Genomic DNA, 20,941 nt, shown 5'->3' with positions numbered 1-20,941 from the left:
ACCTGGATACCTTGATTGAAAAAAAAAACAGAGAGAAACGTCAGAATTTACTTTCCTATTTCTTCTATCTATCTTCTTCCTCCCACATGAATTGTGAATGAAAAATAAAATCACAGCCTGATCGTTGTATCAATTGATTAATTATATTTACAAGAACGCGATCAAGGGAGACAAAGATTTGAAGAATCGAGGCATGATTCACTGCTGCCATCCGTCTTGGTCCTTCTTCATGTCGGCCGGCGGGAGGAAGCAGTCCATGGACAAGCCCAAGAGGTTGAAATCCACCTCCTCGATGGTCCACGTCTCCTCCATCCTCCGCTTGTGTTTGGCCGTGCCCTCGCCGTACCGGGACAGGGTGACGGTGGTGTGGCCTGCGTGCGCGACGCTGACGCTGACGCTGACGCCGTCGACCAGGCGGTAGTCGTCGAGGGCGGACTCCATGGTGGTCTCCCAGAAGATGGTCTGGCCGCAGCCGCCGGCACCCTTCATGCTGAGGAGGTAGGTGTCGTCGAGCTGGACGAGGAGGCCGGTGCGCTGGCTGAAGTAACCCCATATCGTGTGGTGCACCATGTCGAAGTTGGCGGCGCTCCGGGCTTTCAGCGTCTCCCGATCCGCCTCCAGCTTCAGCATGAAGCATTCCTCGCCGTTGATCGTCTTCTCGCCGGTGCACACCGCGTCGTTCGAGAAGAGGTTCGCCGTCGACCTCGGATCCAATCCCTGTTTCGTCATCATCAAAATCCAATTGCTCAATCCCATTCAATTGGAGCCAACTGGCAGAAATCACGGTGTCGACACCTGCAGAGATCGGCGCAACGGGCGCGGGGGGCCTCTGAGGGCGTGGGATTGCATGGAGGCGGACTGCCTCCAGGTGAGCTTTCCGTCGCTGCCGGCGCTCATCTTACATCCGGCCATGATGAGCTCGAAGTACCACACGTCGGGGCTCCTCTGCCACAGCACGTACCCTCCGACCTCGTTGGGGCCGTCGCTCCCCTGGAACTCCGACGCGCTCATCCTCACCTTCCCCACCGCGTACATGGTGCTTATCGACGTCAGCGCCGCCTGACCTCCCGTCGCCGCGATGTACTGGTGGATGATGTACTTCGCCGACGACTCTTGCTTTTTTTTTTTTCCAAAAAGAAATTCAATAAACAATTAATTAACCACACGCGCAATCAATATATATTTATATTTTTCTGTATTAAGTTAATTTCATACGAGGGAGGAGTTATCACGAAGGAGGATAGAACGGCCGCCGAAGGCATGATCGGAGGGGACGGGGCAGGGTACGAGAGGCAAGCCGACGACGTTGAGGAGGAGCTGCAGCTCGGATTTACGGCGGGAGACTTGCTGTTGCTGGTGCTGATCGTCGGCGGCGGCGTTGTCGAAAGCCTGCGCGTTGAGCCAAGTCCTCATCTCGCCGCCGGCGTTGACGTCGTCGGCGAACATTTCCTCCGGGATGGGCACCTCCAGCACCGTCTCCAGGCCATCTTCCCGGTCCAATTTTCGGCACAATCTTCTCATCACCATCCAACACGATAACGAAGTCAGTCAGTATATATACAGATTCAAAAATTTATCAACCAATCAATATTGTAAATCGAGACGTCGAAACCGGTAATCGCAAAAGCTTTTGTCCGTAATTATTGGAGGTTAAAAACAGAGAGGAGATAGAGAGCGTGGGAAGGCACATGCATAGACGACGTTACGTTCCTTCCCTTGGAAGAAAGGAAGAACGAGAGAGAGAAGGAGGTAGATGACAACGCCAATGTTGTTGGAGACTTCCCCTTAGTTGTAGAAATCTCATGGACGACGTTGCATTCTTTGGCCTACTATTGCGGCCGAGAATTGGGTCACTTCTCATCGTCGTCATCATTATACATATATCATCTTCTCTCTCCATTTTTAAAATATATATGTAGGGCCAAAAGGCTACAACGAGTTCCAAAGCTCCGCACTCTACTCTTTATATCACTACTAGCACACCACCCTCCATTGATCGAGCTGTGCCACACGTATCGATCGCTCATTAATTCCTGACGAACTTTGACTCGATAATATATCGGCTGTCCTTGTGTCGGTAGCCTTGAAGGTGGAGTGAATATATGGTATACTGCTAGCTCCCTACAGGAAGATGCTTAATTATAGCAGCGAACGGTGGGGAGCCATTTCTTTTATATCTCTGGTTCATTGACGTAGTACTGTTCCATGGCAGTGTCCTACCTGGTACCTACCTGCCATCTTCCAGTCGTTAATTAAACTATTAGAAACCTAAACAACTTGTTTATCTATAATTTGCTTGGCCCAACGTAAGCATTATCATTAAGTACCTATATTTTATTTTTTTTAAATAAAAACAGTGCAAAACTCTAATCTGATGTGACCTTCATTTACACCACTGTGGACGGGACTTGTCGCAAGAGCTCGCCTTCAGTTGCTGTGCTGATGGCGACACGTTTGTTATTTTTTCACTTTTCTTTGGCGTCTGGTCTTGAAGAGGGTCCCCAGACACGAAAATGTGATTAGCAGAAAAGAGTTACAATGGAAATAAAAAATTTTAATTGCCGTTGAGGTATATATTTGTCTAAAGCGAATAAGGATCGTCTGGAACTGGAAATTTGATTTATTTATTCTTCTTAAAAAAGAAAAACTTAATCATTAGGTCGCCGATGGGTCAGAAAGTGGCCGGGTTTCGATCCGTACGATGATGCGCAGGAGAGGATGTGTAGCTACGCGCATCGCACACCTAGGTTCGGCTCTTTAATTATAACGTTTTGGCCAATCAGTACTCGACAGCGTGGTTGCCCCAATTCCGCCCTGGTTTTCTATAAGACCGCCTCTGGCCCTTTCTCTGTTTCGCTCTCTCTCTCTCTCTCTCTTGTCCAACGATTGTCGTCGGCTGCGGCGGAGGGGACAGGAGAGATGGGGCGGGGGAGGGTGCAGCTGAAGCGGATCGAGAACAAGATAAATCGGCAGGTGACCTTCTCCAAACGTAGATCTGGCTTGCTCAAGAAGGCGCACGAGATTTCCGTCCTCTGCGACGCCGAAGTCGCTCTTGTCATCTTCTCCGCCAAAGGCAAGCTCTATGAGTACTCCACCGACGCCAGGTGCGCTCGCTCTTCTTTTCGGCCTCTATTCGATAGCTTATTCCGTCGTCCTATACTTAGATCTGAATTCTTCTCGAAACTGTGGTTATCTTCGATCTATCTAAGGCTATGTTCGTTCTCCCGTCTCTTTCTCAAGGTCAGATTCTTAATTTATCTTCCTTTGTTTTGTATTTCATCTACCTCTTGCATTCGGTTTATCTTCGTCGATTAAGTTTTAGATATTTGTAGTACAAGTCCGACACTCCCAACCTAGGCTCAAATATGCGAATTTCCTACACGAATACATTAATTCTTTGTCTAAAAATACACGCTTTATTTAGGAATGCATTAATTAAAGAACGGAGTCTTGTCAGGTTCGTGTTTGATACACGAAGAAGTAAAAATTACTACATTCGGGTACTACATACAGTTTGTCGAAGTCCTCTCATGGATTCCATCCATTCCTTCTGAGAATAATGGTTGCCCGAGCTACTCCCTAGGCTTGGTTTCTCTTTAGTTTTCCTGTCTCTTTATGGCAATAGTTTAATATGTACATGCTGTTATTTTGGTCAGTCTTTAACTTATAATAAGATTGGACCTTTCCTAACTATTCATATTTTGAATTTCTTTTTTGGAGTGCTTTCTTCCACTTCCAACTAAATAGATAACATTTGCATTTTAGATATGAGTAACCATACAAGCTAGTAATTAGCCACCGTGAAAGATAAAGGTTCTGACGAGAAGCTAATTGATCTATAGATGTCTTCTATTATTATTATGTATTTTAGCAGGTGGAATGTTTGTTTATCGTATGAGAATTATTGATTAGGATTGGTTTGTGAAAATTTGCTATATTTAGTTTTATTTTCCAGCAAATAAAATTTTAAAATTAAAAAGAAAAAAAATACGGTTCGTTAAGCAAGAAAACACGTATCTTATGTACGTGTACCTTTTCACTCCTACGTACTAAGCCAATGCCATGTTTCCACATGCATCTTAAGTATAGAACTTGTTAAAGTAAGATTTTTTGTCTACAGAGATGATCTATGTCCAAAAATACCCAAAGACCTAGGTAGAGAATGAACTCAGAAATCAACATCCAGAGTGAAAATAATTTAATAGAACACGATTCTGAGGAAAATTAATTCATGCAATATTATTTGTATGATATGGAATAGAAGGTCGTCGAAGAAAACACGTCCTGGATATACAGATACATTTAGCTGCCAGGTGTCGAACAAATTAAGCGATAATCATTCCATCAGTTTGGACGAGAGTCTTGAAATGCATATAATTTACTTCTCTATTCGATGCGGCAAAGAAATGGAAGGAAAATAATATCAAAGAATTCATTTTACATAATTAAAATAATGAAAGAAATAGATGCATGGTTGCTATTCTTAAATTTGTAGCATAAAATGCTCATAAAATTAAGTCTCCTTTTCCTTATCTGTACTATTTCTCAGGACATTATAAATAGTGAAATAACTGCCTATATATAAAACAAACAAAAGGAAAATACAACCTTAAGGTTCATCTTCCAAAGGTCTATTTTACTAGCTCGTATCCCAACCTCCTTAGATATGTGGAGATAAATTATAACTTTTTGAAATAAGTAATTTAATTTAATTTACGAGCATCTATTCTTGAAGCACTACATCTCCTTAAAAGCAGTACACGTTGAAATACACAATCATTGAAGCACTTTACATCATCCTCCCAAGTGGAATTTGTTGATAAGTTAATATTTTCTATGGTAAAAAGTTTAATCATTATTATTGAAAGTAGAATGAGTTGTATATGTGATGGAAGCTCAAAATTGTAGGCAGTCTCTCTACTTCAAAATTGGACCAGGGCCATCCTTTTTTTCCTTATACTTTATAGTAGGTCTGTTGAGTACTTCTCCTTACCTCTAGAAAGGACCAAATCACATTGTTTTTAGCCTTTCTGAAGCAAAATTCTGAAGTAGGTTTCTATTATTTGATTGATCATCTCAATTTGTTCAACACAAACTCTAATGTAAAGCAAGACACTAGGGATAAAATAAGACGTTTTGGAAAACCAATTTACAGGAACAAAAATAACATTTAGTGTTTGGTAGGCCAACATTGAAAACCATGCTAACATCATTCTAAGAAACATTAGGGATAGACGATAGTGGAAGCATTATAATTCTGACTTTGGCCTTGTAAGTTTGTAGACATGATGATATCTCTTAATAAATTTGGCAATATCTAGGCCAAAAATATCTCTTTTTGACTGAAAAAATGGTATTCCTCCTAAATGTGCACCAAGACCTCCACCATGAAATTCGTTGACGATATAATTCCTAAATGTGCACAAAGCTCGGATCATGTTGGACCTGTAGGCGGTCAATTAGCTTAGAGAGCTTGAATGCTATGAAGGAATAGAGGCCTATCGAGAAGGACTAGAAGAGCATCATTGGCATGAAGACATGCAATATGAGAGTACAAACAAATATTATTTTGGGCTTTTGGATAGAGTTTTTCGTCTTAAGAGGGTACTCAACTAGAAAACATGTGTTTTGGATCAAAGTTGAAAACTTGAAGTCGATCAAATTCAATCGTTTGAAGGTTTACTTAGTCGATTGAATAGTCAAGTTGACTTATTTGTCAGATACAGATTGATCGCAAGCATAGTCAATTTATTCTAACTTAAGTCGATTAAACTACAATTGGATTAACTAAATTTGCTTAAATTGACTATTTTTGTATTTGATTAAGTTGAGTCGATTAGAATGGTTGTAAGTCGACTCAAGACTTGTTTTCAATAGATAAAGATCGTGGGCATAGAATTTAATTGAGTTTGACTAGGATGATTTGAGTACACCAAGGTCATTTTAATTATATAGAAAGGTCATGAGGCTATTTATAAGTAAAACAACAATAAAACTAAAACAAAATAAAAGAAACAATCTTGAATATAGAATAAAAAATAATTATTCTTTATGAATTTACAACACTACTTTAGTGAAATAAATAATTTATTATATTTAATTGTTTATATCAAATATAGGAATAGTTATTTTATATGAAAGAATAGAATAGTTGTTTCTATCAACCAAACGGACCATCAATGTTCAGTATCTCAGCGCATAAGGTGCATGTAGATTAGGTTTTCATTGTTAATTTTACTCCCTGGATCTCGGATTGATAGGATGAAAGATCAATTAGTGGTAAAGGTATATTGACTACTCGGTCATTTATTATCTGGTGACAAATTATTCTTTGTATATTTTGTGGTTGCCCATATTGTTGATTTGTATATTTTGTTTTGTGGTTGCCCATATTGTTGATTTGTATATTTTGTGGTTGCCCATATTGTTGATCCAACAATCTAGGTCAGATAAGCTGATAAGTCGATGGCTTGAAAACTTATCGATAAGTCGATGGCTCGAACATATGGAGCTCGGAATGACAATGTGGATCTAATCTCTTAATATTCTCAACGTACCCTTTTCAATATAATTATCACCGACTTAGTTTTGTTAGTTACCTACTTTTAATATTGTCATATTGTTGAATTATCCTTTTCAGATATCAATACAACCCTTTGGATAAACTTTTCTTTTCGGATAATAATTTTAAGGTCGGGGCAAAGGGAGCGGACGATCTTTCCTTAAGATGATATTATTTTGCCTAGCTAGGTATTTATGATTTATTAGTCATCGTCTCCTAAGATATAATGATCTACAATTCAAAATAATAATACTTTAAATTTTGAGTCTCAACAAATTTTCAAAACCTTAAAGAGAGAGAAGAAAAAACTCGTATTGCTTGTTATGAATGATTGTTTTTTGGTTGAGAAGAAGGGAGTATCTGTAGTTTTAAAGGGTATTCCAGTAAATCATTAATTGATTTAATTAATTAAATCAATGCAAAATTAATCTGATTAAGTACTTAATTAATTAAGTACGTAATTGATAACTAATTAAGTACTTAATTGATAACTAATTTTTTCTGCCGCCGATATATTTCAATTAATCTTAATTACTGCATTATCAATTAATCTTAAAATTAATTAATCAATCAATTAATTCTCAATGATTAATTGATTTTGCAGCAGAATTAATTCTGACCAAATTACTGATTTCTGGTCACGTTCCCCCTGAATTAATTAATATTATTCACGCATATTTCAATATCTATAAACCTAACTCATAAATATATATGCGAGCTATATAATACTTTCGTTCTATCATAACACGGACCAACTCTTTATTATTCAAATCATCTTAGATATTAACTTATATAGTCTATTCATTCACGACATATATAGCCGTCTATATCTACATTCAATTTATTAGTTACGGAAGTAATTTTCCCTTATTTCAACAACTGTTTTCATTTAGTTTATTTATATATCATTTCAGCATCTATCTAATTATATTTGTTCATGTAGTTTATTCTTTGTTTACATTTGGTGCATATCTTTATTGCTTTACTCCACTGCTAACATGAGGAGTGCATTTGGTGGCATTCTCCACTGTGAAACTGATAAGGATTGGCATGCAGAAATTTTCCAGGATTTGTTATTCGGAGAATAATATCTATCATGTGCAAATTATAAAAAAGGTTAAGATTTAAATTTCTTCAACAATAAGATTTAAAATTTAATTTCAAATATATTTTAAAAACATTTTATAAAAAATCTCTTGTGGCACAGGTGAGAATTTGACTAGGCTATTTATAGATCACGGCACATGTATATCCCGCATAATACTTGTCCGTATATAGTTAACCAAATTAACCCACACCCGGTACACTCACATTCACATGTCCCCTTGACTAAAAGCCAAGTCTTTTTGTTTAAAAATAAAATAAAAATCTCAGCGAAAAACCAACATATAGCTAGTCTGTAAGATATAATACATACTTGAATCTAGATACGGAGCTAGGGCCCCGATAGAAGAGGTGTAAGAGTATAAAAATGGAGGATGAATGAGCGTCGAATGAGGAGTAACACACATCTTTCACTCTCAATACGAAATTCTTGACTTCGTCCCTAAACCTAACTAAAATCCCAAGAAGGTTCCGGTTTATTTTTTTGGATTGTATAATGATCATCTTGGTTCCCCCAATTACAATGGATAAAAGAAAGAGGGATAGTGGTCTCTTTCTTTCATTCAGTTTTTTATTCGGCTAAATCCATCTGCATAACAAGGGAACATATATATTAAAAGTACGAGGGACCCATGCATTTTGTCGTCCATCCATTATGTGCTTTGGTAAACATTATCTTAAAGTGTATTAGAGATTCTTGAAAGGAACTCGAATATTTAATAGTTTTGTTGCTCAGTTAGCAGTGCACTCGTGCTCAGGTTTGTAGGGATTACATTTTTTTAATAAAATAAAATTCCCAAAACTTAGAAAATTTGGAGAAATATTTCAAAGAATAAAATAAAATGTTCAAATATTTTATATTTTTGAGCTGGGCTCGTACAAGTCATGCTCAATAGATCTGTGAGCTGAACCACTCTCACCTAACTTGACCTGCAGAGATTAGGCTTGATCTAGTATGGTCTTTTATTTGTAGTAGTCTTGATGCCAATTATCTTGATTTAATATTCCATTGATGTAATCCATATTTTCTTTTTCATTCTACTCAAAGGTTTTTATGGGTAATTGTCCTAAAAAAACTCATTATTACTTTGCTAAGGTTCCTATTTCATGAATGGCCAATCTTTTCTTTTCTAAAATATCTTTAACCTTCAAAAAAATATATTTAAATTTTTTTATAAAAAAGATATTTAATATATATATATATATATAGGAAATGAGGAAAGTGGGAACATACCCACGTTCCCTACTATTCTTAATGGAAAGTCCATTATGTCCCTAGGTCATTTCCCTTTATAAATAATGCGTCCAAAGATCATTAAGGTGTACGAGAAAAAAAAAGACGTGAGAAGCCGAGAGAGGGAAGAATATCTGAGGCGGTGGGATTTGGTTTGTGGAATTACAGAGAGCCTTCCAATCCTGTGATCGTTCTTCCGACAGTGAGTCTTACCGACGTCAATTACAGATCTGCAGGAGATCGTTGTAAGTATTTAATTGTTTTGTGCAATTAATTACAATATAATTCCTATATTGGTATCAGAGCATTAGGAATTATATTTTATTCCTCGTCATTAAACATGTCGCAACAAGTCACGAAGGTGACTTCGGCCGGAAATCTTCGTGCTCCTGTGGATGATAGTTTGGTTGCTGCAAAGGAGCGTTGACGATTGCATCGCAGCAGGAGGAGACTAGCGACAAGGTCACAAGTCAGCGAATGAGTCGCCGCCGGCGTCAGCACTGATGTTTGGCATCGAACTGTGCCAAAATCACGACAAAGGTCGTGATTTCCATCCGAGCAAGGCTCGGGCCGTGGGGATATGCCAGCAACAGTATTCTGTGGCCGGAGATGACGTCCCGGCTGGCCGGCTATGTGTTAGTGACTAGGACGGGCAAAACCACCGTCGGCAACCTCATCAGGCTGAGAATGACTTGATTCAGATGCCAGAAAGGACTGAAAACTATCTCTGTAGCTAGGCAAGAGGCTGGCATCGCCAGCTACTAAGTCCCGTTGCAATTGCGTGGCGTGCGGAGTGCACGACGTGGGCAAAGTGCAGCGGAAAAAATGCTAAGACGAAGCACAATGCTTCGTGATGATTCGTGTTTTTTTTATGGATAAGTTTTATTTAAAATATATATATATATATGAAATAGAATATGCTCCGTTGAAAACCCATGCATGCTTACTGTAGAATTTTTCAAATGCATGCTTTCTGTAGAATTTTACGAATGCATGCTTAGCATTATTATTACATGCATACGGTAATTAATTGAATATTAAGTTCAATTAATTCACCTTTTATGAAAAATGGACTAGATCAATTTTGGTCCAATCAAATCATTAATTGGTTTGATCGTATCAATTTGATCTAAACCCAAATCAATTTGGGCTAATTAATTGGACTTGGACCAAATATGATCAAATTATGACCAGATTTATTCAAATGGATCAAATTTGATCAAATGATTAGATTTGTTCTAATCAGTCAGACTTAAACCAATGGATATTGGTTTGATCAAACGGACCTGAGTTTGATCAATGAGTCTGAAATTGATAGAAATGGACTTAGATCAAACAATAACAGAACATAGGTACAAAAATCTCTGTCCAATTAGATTAGTTCTAATTAAAGACAATGGGCCGAGTTTAGGATCTGGATCCCTAATCAACCGATCCAATGAGTCTGACCAATTAGATCAGTTCTAATTGTCGACTTAGACTCCTGAAAATCGAGAAGATTTATTTTTCTTGATTTATTATGTTGGTACTATGCCTGTATAAATTGAATTAAGCCGATTTTGTACTGGTTAGTCAATTTTGTACTGATTTATTTAATTTCAATTTTTCAGATTGCACGGACGATTACCACATTGACTCGTCACGAAGTGCGATGAAATCAGCTCAGGGAGGATATTCAGGAGATAGAGTATAACTCTACTTATGGAGTCGACGGACACATTGGACAACTTGATGATTTATTTTGAAAACTTGAGCGAGAAGAGTTTCTAGTCCTGGACAGTTATAGGATCTGGGCTTTGATGCGTTCATTGCCAGAAAATCCTAAGATGATAGCAGACTATATTTGGGGGTGTCATCAAGGACGTGTCACATATTCAGTATTATGTGAGGAACTGCTTCACCATATGACTGAAGAGGATCTGGAAGAGTTCGAAGAGGACTCGGAAATGATCGAGGAGGATCCAGAAGAGGATCCAATTGAGGATCTGATAGAGAATCCTGAAGCTGTCCTACCTGAGATTACCCCAAATGAGTCAAGGCTGAAAGGGATAATATTAGCCACTGCACTAGTGTCTGTCCTAGTGGGAGTGGTAGTAGCCTATCTAGTTTACTAGAGTTCTGTTATTATTATTGTCATTATATATGAACAACATTTAGTCCATTTCATTCATGTCAGTTAGTTATATGTTAACAATATGCAGTATAATTTTATGTTAATGATGTGTTCATTTATTTATGTTGTTTACTTGACATGATGCATGATTAGTTCATGATATATTAAATGATTAGTTCATTTAATTAAAGAAATCATGATATATTAAATGATCAGTTCATTTAATTAAAGAATTCATGATATTATAAGTGATTAGTTCATTTGTTGGGATGTATGTAATAGAATTGGTTAATATTGATTTGATTGGTCATACGAATGATGAGTGAAAACATGGTTGTCACTTGATTTTGTAAACCAACTCAAATTAATATTGAGTCAATCATAAATTACATGCATATGAATTACACTGAATACTAAATAATGTGTTTATTTATGATAGATTATGACAATCAAAAACATAATAGCTGAACTCAACAAAGGTGAAAAACTTAATGGGGATAACTATAAGATCTGGCACCTCAGGATACAGTATGTACTTGAGGAATAAGAAGTTCTAGAGGTTGTAAATCAGGTTGTGATAGAACATGTAGATGGTCCCACTGCACAAAACAGACGAGATCTTGATGCCTTTAAGACATGGAAGAAAAAGGACTCCACTGCGAAGGGCATATTGATTAGTTCAATGGTAGACGACCTAGCTTTTGAGTATGAGTCGTATCTTTCAGCTCATGCAGTCTGGGTAGCCTTTAAAGAAAAATACAGTGGAGTAAGTCTGAGCAAGTTTCGACAGTTGACAATCAAGTTCGACAACTGACAATCAAGTTTGACAGCTACAAAAAGTGTCCAAATGTATCAATGGTTCAACACCTCAGGGAGATGTCGAACATGATTCGAGAGCTTAAAACTGCTGGTCATGAGTTGACCGATGAATAACAGGTTCAAGCAGTTATTTGTTTACTTCCAGATTCTTGGGAAACCATAAAGCAGACCCTAACTCACAGTGAGAGTATCAAGACTTTCACTGATATCTCACGCCACGTAGAATTGGAGGCGGAGAGAGTTGAATCCGCAAGGATTTCTGGACAAGCCTATGTGGCTGTAGGTTCTGCTGAATCATCTGGATCCATGAAAAAGAAATGGTTCAAGAAAGGGAAGGGAAAGAAGAGGGAAGCTGCTGCTGTGGGACAGGGCTCAATCAAGAAGATAGTAAAGAAGACTGGAAAGAAACATAAAAACAAGTTGACTTGTTTTAACTGCGGCAAGAAGGGTCACTTCGCTTGGAAGTGCACTGAACCGAAAAAGATAAATCTAAGTGTGTCTTCTTTTCAAGAGTATTTTGTTGCTAGTTTAGTGTTGTTAGCTGATTCTTATCTTTTGTGGATTATAGATTCGGGAGCAACCAACTATGTAGCTCGGGAACGAGTTACATTTGTTGAGTACCGTCGGGTACCAGCTGATAACAAGTGGATCTATATGGGAAACAATGCAAGAGTTGAAGTCAAAGGAGTCGGCACTTGCAAACTCAACCTCCGTGGTGGTAGAGTTTTGTTTCTACATGATGTCCTGTATGCTCCTGAAATTCGACGGAATCTTGTTTTCGTTACATGTCTTCTTGATTTAGGGTATTGTATTAATTTTTATAGTCGATGTATTGAACTTAAGATTGACTCAGTGTCAATCGGACATGATTTTTTAACAAATGATTTTATGGGTCTTGATGTAGAATCAGATGTCAATTATGCTATTGATGGTTGTTTTTTCAAATATTGCTTTAACTAGTGATGCATATATAATTGATGAGGCTTGGTATGCTAGATTAGGATACATAGGACAAGAACGTATGAATCGGTTGACTAGAGAGGGTTTATTAGGCACTCAGGCTAAGATTCAATTGTCTATATGTGAGCATTGTCTTGCTGGAAAAGCAACTAGGAAACCATTTGATAATGCTATTAGATTTGAATCAACATTGCAGTTAATTCATTCGGATATTAATGATCCGATGAATATGAAGGCTAGACATGGAGCTTCCTATTTCATTACATTTATTGATGATTTCTCTCGGTTCGGTCATGTGTATTTGATTTCTCACAAATCTGAAGCATTGGATTGCTTTATTCGTTATATGAACGAAGTTGAGAATCAAACGGAATGTAAAGTTAAGACTTTACGCACTGACCGTGGAGGGAAATATTTGTCTGATATGTTCAAGATAATATGAAATGATAGAGGGATTATAAGACAACTAACAATCCCTGGAACTCCACAGTAAAATGGGGTAGATGAAAAAGAAATAGGACTCTTCTTGAAATGGTTAGGTCTATGATGGCGCAAGCTAATTTGCCAATCTACTATTGGGGAGATGCATTATTAACTACAGCATATATACTTAACAAAGTGTCTTCAAAGTCAGTTTCATCTACCCCATATGAACGTTGGATAGGAAGAAAACCAGATTTAAGTAATCTGAGACCCTGAGGGTCAGCTGCTTATGTTCATGATAGTTCTCACAAGTATGAAAAACTGGGATCTAGAGGTAAGAAATGTATCTTTATAAGATATCATGAGACCTCCAAAGGTTATGTTTTCATAGGTGAGCAACTAGATTGAACCATCTCCGAAATAGATTCGAGAGATGCAACTTTTCTTGAAACAGAGTTCTCAATTAGAGGTGATGTTGATAAAAATGTTCCTCTATTTGAGAAGGATGAAATATTATCAACAAGAGAGGTGTCAAAAGGAACACCTGAGTCTAGTCAACCGAGTGGGAGTGATATGCCGAGTCATGAGTTGACCTCTCAACAACCCAACTTACGGAGAAGTGTTCGTAAGATCAAACCTAATAAGAGGTTTGATATTGAGAATGAGGCATTGATTACACTTCCAATTGACGACGACGAACCTCAATCCATTGAGGAAGCATTGGGATGTAGAGTTAGAGAAAAATGGAAAACTGCAATGGTTGAAGAGATGGAATCCATGATTCAGAATCATGTTTGACACTTAGTCGATCTTCCTCCGGGCTGAAGGGCTATTGGGAATAAGTGGATTCTCAAAATAAAGAGGAAAGCTGATGGATCGATTAACAGATACAAAGCTCGTTTAGTTGCAAAAGGATATACATAAATGGAGGGTATTGACTTTGAAGAGATATTTTCTCCCGTAGTAAAATTTATGTCAATACGAGTTATTTTGGCCTTTGTAGCACATTATGACTTGGAATTACATCAAATGGATGCAAAAACTGCTTTCCTTAATGGTGATCTTGACGAAGAAATCTATATGGTTCAGCCAGAAGGTTTCGTTGCTGAAGGCCAAAAGCAAAAAGTATGTAGACTTAGAAAGTCTATATATGGGCTAAAGCAAGCGTCAAGACAATGGAACATAAGATTTAACAAAGTCATTTTATCTTATAGTTTCGAGATGATCAACGAGGATCATTGTGTTTTCCTGAAAAGGGAAAAAGGAAAGTATGTCATTTTATCATTATATGTTGATGATATGCTGATAGCTGAAAATGACATAGGATATGTGAATGAAGTCAAGAAGTAGTTGTCATCACAATTTGATACAACGGATATGGGAGAGGCTAAATATATCTTAAGAGTGAAGATCATAAAAGATCGTCCTAAAAGAATTTTGGATATGTTACAAGAGTCTTATATAAATAAGATGTTACATCATTTCAGCATGTCAAATTGCAACGTAGAACATACACCTATTGTGAAAGGTATTGTTTTGAGCAAGAGTATGTGTCGTAAAACTCCAAAGGAAATAGCTGAGATGAATAAAAAACTATCTGCCAGTGCTATTGGTAGTTTGATGTACACTATGTTGTGTACACGTCCCGAAATCAGCTATGTTGTGGGCTTGGTCAGTCGCTTCCAGTCAAACTCAGGACCGAGACACTGGAAGGCGGTAAAAAGGATATTCAGATATCTGAAGGCGACAACAGATTATTGTCTCGGTTTTCAAGGATCAGATATGAGTCTGAAAGGTTATTCAGATGCAGATTGAGTTGGGGACCTAGATGATAGAAAATCATATCAGGCTATGCATTCTTGCTAAATGGTGGAACCATCTCCTGGAACAGCAAGAAACAAGCTTGTGTAGCTTTGTTGACTATGGAAGCTAAATATGTGGCATGTTCAGCGGCTGTGCAAGAAACAGTCTGGTTGAGAAGATTTTTGAAGCATCTGAAAATTGCTGAAGATAATGGGAGTCCAGTAACTGTCTACTGTGGCAGTCAAGCTGCAATAATTTTTTCCAAGGATCCCAAATATCACAGCAAAGACAAATATATAGAAATTAAATATAATTTTGTGAGGGATATTGTGGCTAAAAGAAAAGTAATTCTTGAGTATGTCCCTACACGTGCTATGCTTGCAGATCATTTTACTAAGCCAATGACTAAAGAGTCATTTAAAGAACATGTAAAGTCTTTGGGACTTCGTAGAATGTAACAATATTAAAATAACAATTAGACTTTGTGATTTAATTGTGTCATTTGCCATAATTTATTCAGTGAATATGTTGTATTTGTTACATTCATATAAGATCTCGGTGAGCATGTTGGCAGGCAGAGATTGGTCTACTCACATGGACAATCATCTCTGTTTGTTAAGTACAAATAGGGGTAAGACCGTTACTTATAGAATAACTTACGTAGCTGAAATTAGAGACAGATCCATAAGTTGAGGTCGCTTTGATAATTATGTCAAGATGAGATTATTTATGTATTAATAATTATCGAAATAAATAAATCCACCATTTACTGAACCTGTTGAAGGCCAGATTAGAATTCATATGTTGAATTCAGGATTAGACATTAGGTATGTCTATATCAAAATCTGTACGATGTTAAATTTGAAGACAACATGCACTGTTTTTAGTAAAAAGAATAACATCGTAACATGTGATTCATACCACATGTGATATTGCGACAATAAAGGTAGTAGGAGAATGAATCCCTGTTTCTCTACTTTGTGAGACCTTTGAGATTATAAGTTAATCTCATTTTTTGTCTTAGTGACTATTTAGCTGTTTACTTAAAATTTTAATCAGTGTCTGCTACTTTAGCGTGTATCCTATGACTATGTATGATTCGGTCTATGGAGCATAACTAGGAAAGCGACTGATTAAAATTAATAGATTCTAGCTAAAAAGGAAGATTAAATATATATTTACATCTTGTGATGTTATTCACTGGTCGATTCATTTTTGTTATGTATAGAAATGAATGTGAATATTAGATATGGAATATGCTCTTGACATAATGGTCATTATAAGGAATTACAGATGTTCATATTGATGTAAATGAAAATTATTTAATCTGGGTAAATAACAAGACATGGATATCTCCAAGATAATGGCTGTGTGCCACTTGAAGATTGGATGGATCCTGGATAAAGGCTATGTGTCACCAGGAAAGAGGCTATGTGTCATGCAGAGTGTGTCTCTAATTTATTTGAGCGGCTAAGTAAAGTGTAACAACTTTGTTAGCATTGATCGCTCAAAGAGCGGCTAAGTAAAGGTGTAACAAGCTTCTTAGCAACTATCGCTCAGTGTGGTTGCTGTCGCACGAACCATTTTCTCTAAGTATGGATTGGATGTTCTTATATGATCGTTGTGACCAAACTCTCAAATAGTCTATGTGACTTATTAGGTCTTTGTGACCAAACTCTCAAATAGTCTGTGTGACTTATTAGGTCTTTGCGACTAACTAGTCTTTGTGACTTACCTGAATGAACTAGTCTTAGTGACTCACCTTGGACGAGTGGGAGATGTAGGAAATCGGGAAAGTGGGAACGTGAGAGCATGCCCATGGTCCCCACTACTCTTAATGGAAAAGTCCATTATGCCCCTAGATCATTTCCCTTTATAAATAGTGCCTCCAAGGATCATTAAGGTGTACGAGAAAAAAAAAGGCGTGAGAAGACGAGAGAGGGAAGAGCATCTGAGGCGGTGGGATTTGGTTCGTGGAATTACGGAGAGCCTTCCGATCTTGTGATCGTTCTTCCGACAACGAGTCTTGTCGATGTCGATTGCAGATCTGCGAGAGATGACTGTAAGTATTTAATTGTTTTGTGTAATTAATTATAATATAATTCCTACAATATAAAAAGCTAATACATCTTCTAGGCATTTAGAAATCCTATTGACTAAGTTTTAATCAAAACCTAATTAAGAATTATATAATATGATTTTTAATAATATATTCAGTTGCACAAAACTGACTACTCAAAGTGTTCCTAATCAGCTTATTCAGTAGGGCATTTCCTTGACATCGAGCAAGGATGCAGGCTGTTTATTCCTAATATGGGACATTCTCTTTGTTATTCTCGTATGGAGATATCTTCAGGGATCAATTTTCAACGAGCGCATATTCTCAAAGAAAAATTGCTCCCACCCCCTGATTACTTGGCGGTCGGCTATAAATAGACCCTGTGATTTATCTCCCTTCAAATAACTTGGGGACGAGACATTTGGAGTGAGTGTAATTACTTTTGTTACAATTATATGGATTAATCTTAGTGTAATGTGCCCCCATTGCTGCTAAGTGATGATATGTATTTGAACAATTTTTTTTATTAGGACAGTGTTTTTGCATTCTTCATGTGATTGAATCGAGTGAAAGTTACAAGTTCATCATTTGGCTCCATATAATCTACTTTTGCAATGTACCGTAAGCTTTGGAATTAGATTTGTTTTTCATCAAACATGATTATCATCATTTAAATTGAGAAGACAATTAAGTTGCAATCATAGTAGAGCCAACTATATATTTTGGATAGTGCAGGGTGATAAACAAACCATCCGGATGAACATTTGTGTAAGAAGATGTATAAGATAACTAAGTTTTTTTTCCCTCATACTTCAGTAGTTTTACTACTTAGTGTGTTAGTACATAACAGTGCTGAATTAAAAGAGTAACAATTGTATCCTTGATAGCACAATCCCCATTCATGCACATCGTTTTTTTAGAAATTTGTAGCAATCATTAGCAGAAATTTGATGAGAACCACATTTTTGCAGAATGGAAATGATTCTTGAGCGTTACGAGCATTACACGTATGCAGAAAAGGATCTCAAACCACCAGACCTTGAATCTCCGGTAAGTAGACTAGGTGCAGCTATGTACATGTATTCCTATAACTTTCGCCTTTTTATTCTCATTTTCCTACATTTTAGGATTTGGAATGTAAGTTAGATTACGTAATTACCTGGCTCACTCGCAACGGACATTTTCAGGATTTCACATATTCATAGCTCCTTTTAGACTATTTAGGCTTCAAGCTAACAAAACAATGCAAACATTCAATTAAGCTTTCACTAATCAGTCAAGAACTACTAATTTCTTGAATGTAAATGCTTCGTAGCCTTGTCTCTTCTGTGAGCATTTATTTTATGCCCATAAACTAGTGTGTTTTAATGGAACTATTGTACATTTTCATTTTACAAATGAGAAGTTTCAACCTTCAACCAACAAGCATTCTGTGTTCAGTTAAAAATATGTTATAGACATTGTGCAGGCAAATTGGTGTCAAGAATATGGCAAACTTAAGGCTAAGATTGAAATTTTAACTAAAAGTCAAAGGTAATCTAATTGAACCGCTTAAAGAAGAATTGCTTACCAGTTGACATACTTATTGAATAAGCACAACTTCACAGGCAGCTAATGGGAGAACAACTAGAATCCTTGAATCTGAAAGAAGTCCAACAATTAGAGCATCAGCTCGAAATTTCTCTGAAACATATCAGATCAAGAAAGGTAATGTCATTACTATATTCCAATAACTAACAGTCATTCCAATCTAAAATACTAAATAAAATTTGCCAGACACCTTATAAGCTGATGCTATTTGCAGAACCAAGTAATGTCTGAGTCCATTGCGGAGCTTCAACGGAAGGTAATATGTTTTAAGAGATAGATTATGCTAATCTGATATTAAATTTCCTAAATGCTTTACACCCTTTTAATGTTCTAAACGATTATGATCTGTGGGCACTATGAATGAGGACTACTTGGAATTATTCTTGTGAAAGGTCCTGATAGTTAATCATTAAGCCATGGGTACAGGTATGAGAAGTATTATGCTTTGGGGGGTTATCTTCATGATACAAATGCCCACTTATTTTGATTCTAAATTAAAAGCATGCTCTCGGGCGTTCCACTTGCAACAAATTGCATATTTTAGATTCATGACTTCATTTATTTATTTTTTTCCCCGTTTAATGTGTAGGAGAAAGCACTTCGTGAGCAGCACAAACAATTAGAGAAGGAGGTAACACACTGTTGACGGTCACCCAAAGTAAATTCGGATAATCACTGAAACATTCTTGTAATGTGAACCAGCTGAAGGAGAAGCAGAAGGTGAAGGTTGTAACCCAACAAGCCCAAGCAAGCTCCGCGTCATCGGTCCCCACGATAGTGGAGCTTCAACCGATCCTAAACATTGGGTACGCAAAACACAAGCTTACGCTTTCCTCTTTTTTTACAAAGATATGATGATTTTCTCAGGAGTAAACATTTAATGATCCAGGTGTTACCAAGGAACGGGAGGTGGCCATGGCGCCAGCGATGACGCTGAGGAAACTCAGGTTAGGATCAGTGGTAGCTTCTTGCCTCCGTGGATGCTCAGCCATTTGAACAGCTAATGGTGAATTGGAACCTCTCTGTTTTCACTCACTATCCCTGCAAATACGGTAGTATCTATCTATTTGATGGCTAAGCCACCACCATGTCAGCTCGCTTGTGTGCGTTTGTACAAGTAAATCTGATATAGATTATGCATGATGTAACTTTACTCGGTCAGATGCGCTCCCTAAGTCATTATTTAGCCTCGACTGCGTCTGTGGATGTGTTGAAGAATAACGCTGCGAGTATTCTATATTTTTGTGTAGTTAGTGGATTGGTGGAGCGTGCCAGGAACTTTAGTTGTCGGTTACATTAGGAAACAGACCAAGAGACTGGCCGTGGCATAGTCGAAATTGTGCTCACTAGCTTTCGGTGGAAAGCAAATTCTATGATGTGCTATATAGTATTTTATATCATATTTTTATTGGCGTTCTCCCTGAAAATCTATTGCATAAACCCTGCGAATTGAACAAACATAAATACTATTTTAAAATTCTTAAAAAATATTTTATTGTTTGTGAGTAATTATATGATGTAAATTTCACATGATTAAAATATAAATATGAATATTAAAGAAATGAGTTAATGAATACATTAACTAAAAAACGAAATGATGAGGAATGAGTACATCCTACTATCATTTTACTTCCTAAAAGTTTTATATATCACCAATAAGGGTATGACATTTCTGATATAACAATTAAGATCAAATCACCATACACATTATCCGAAATTCACTCCATCATACACCTCTCATATATACATACTTGAATTTATCTCGCCCCCAGGGGCTGGATCAGTTGGTAAGTGGCTGGGAAGTTGTATCATGACGCAGCGGTTCGAGTGTCGACGGTTGCAATGTGGGATAATATCCCCGTCTGCCGGCTTAAAGCCTCGAACCCCAGCCACTTGTCAGCCCAGCATTCACCCTGATTAACCCTCCTCCTACATCACCGTGGGGCAGGCGTAGGGGGCCGTCGGGGCGGCGGATTCCGCCTTTTGTATCATACTTGAATTTATCTCGTCTCCTCAGGACGATTTAGTGACTAACACATGAGGTATTATCATCATGAAATCTGAGATTCGAATTTCGACAAAATTTAGATAAATACTTCTCTTATATGTTAATCACTATTCCAAAGGTTAGTAACTGTCCGTGATTTACCTCTTACGTGTTAACCCTAGAACGGATTGACTAAGACGCTAAGGTGAGCGTATTCATCTTTTGTCATTATACTAGAATTTATCTCTTTCCATATCCATAAAACCAACTCTAGAGAAGTGCTGAGA

The 20,941-nt window shown here is 37.4% G+C and overlaps 3 protein-coding genes across 3 annotated transcripts; 1 reads left to right on the top strand and 2 right to left on the bottom strand.

Annotated features, from left to right (window-relative positions):
• Positions 1 to 98: 98 nt before the first annotated feature.
• On the bottom strand, positions 99 to 1,303 carry LOC121985610. The gene is made up of 2 exons (XM_042539179.1): positions 1,216 to 1,303; positions 99 to 1,116 (listed from the first exon to the last, which is right to left on the bottom strand). The coding sequence occupies exon 2, from the start codon at positions 754 to 756 to the stop codon at positions 199 to 201; it is 558 nt and encodes a 185-aa protein (XP_042395113.1). The 5' UTR covers positions 757 to 1,116; positions 1,216 to 1,303; the 3' UTR covers positions 99 to 198.
• On the bottom strand, positions 781 to 1,527 carry LOC121986985. The gene is made up of 2 exons (XM_042540905.1): positions 1,216 to 1,527; positions 781 to 1,116 (listed from the first exon to the last, which is right to left on the bottom strand). The coding sequence occupies exons 1-2, from the start codon at positions 1,525 to 1,527 to the stop codon at positions 781 to 783; spliced, it is 648 nt and encodes a 215-aa protein (XP_042396839.1).
• A 1,323-nt stretch (positions 1,528 to 2,850) lies between these two features.
• LOC121985608 (truncated transcription factor CAULIFLOWER A-like) lies at positions 2,851 to 19,856 on the top strand. Its single transcript, XM_042539174.1, has 8 exons — positions 2,851 to 3,104; positions 18,049 to 18,127; positions 18,546 to 18,610; positions 18,685 to 18,784; positions 18,882 to 18,923; positions 19,257 to 19,298; positions 19,370 to 19,473; positions 19,557 to 19,856. The coding sequence occupies exons 1-8, from the start codon at positions 2,920 to 2,922 to the stop codon at positions 19,669 to 19,671; spliced, it is 732 nt and encodes a 243-aa protein (XP_042395108.1). The 5' UTR covers positions 2,851 to 2,919; the 3' UTR covers positions 19,672 to 19,856.
• Positions 19,857 to 20,941: the final 1,085 nt, after the last annotated feature.

This window comes from Zingiber officinale, chromosome 5B (genome assembly GCF_018446385.1).
Source record: "Zingiber officinale cultivar Zhangliang chromosome 5B, Zo_v1.1, whole genome shotgun sequence".
In the NCBI taxonomy this organism is placed as follows: domain Eukaryota; kingdom Viridiplantae; phylum Streptophyta; class Magnoliopsida; order Zingiberales; family Zingiberaceae; genus Zingiber; species Zingiber officinale.
The sequence above is the reverse complement of the archived record's forward strand: the minus strand, read 5'-3'. Positions and strand labels throughout refer to the sequence as shown.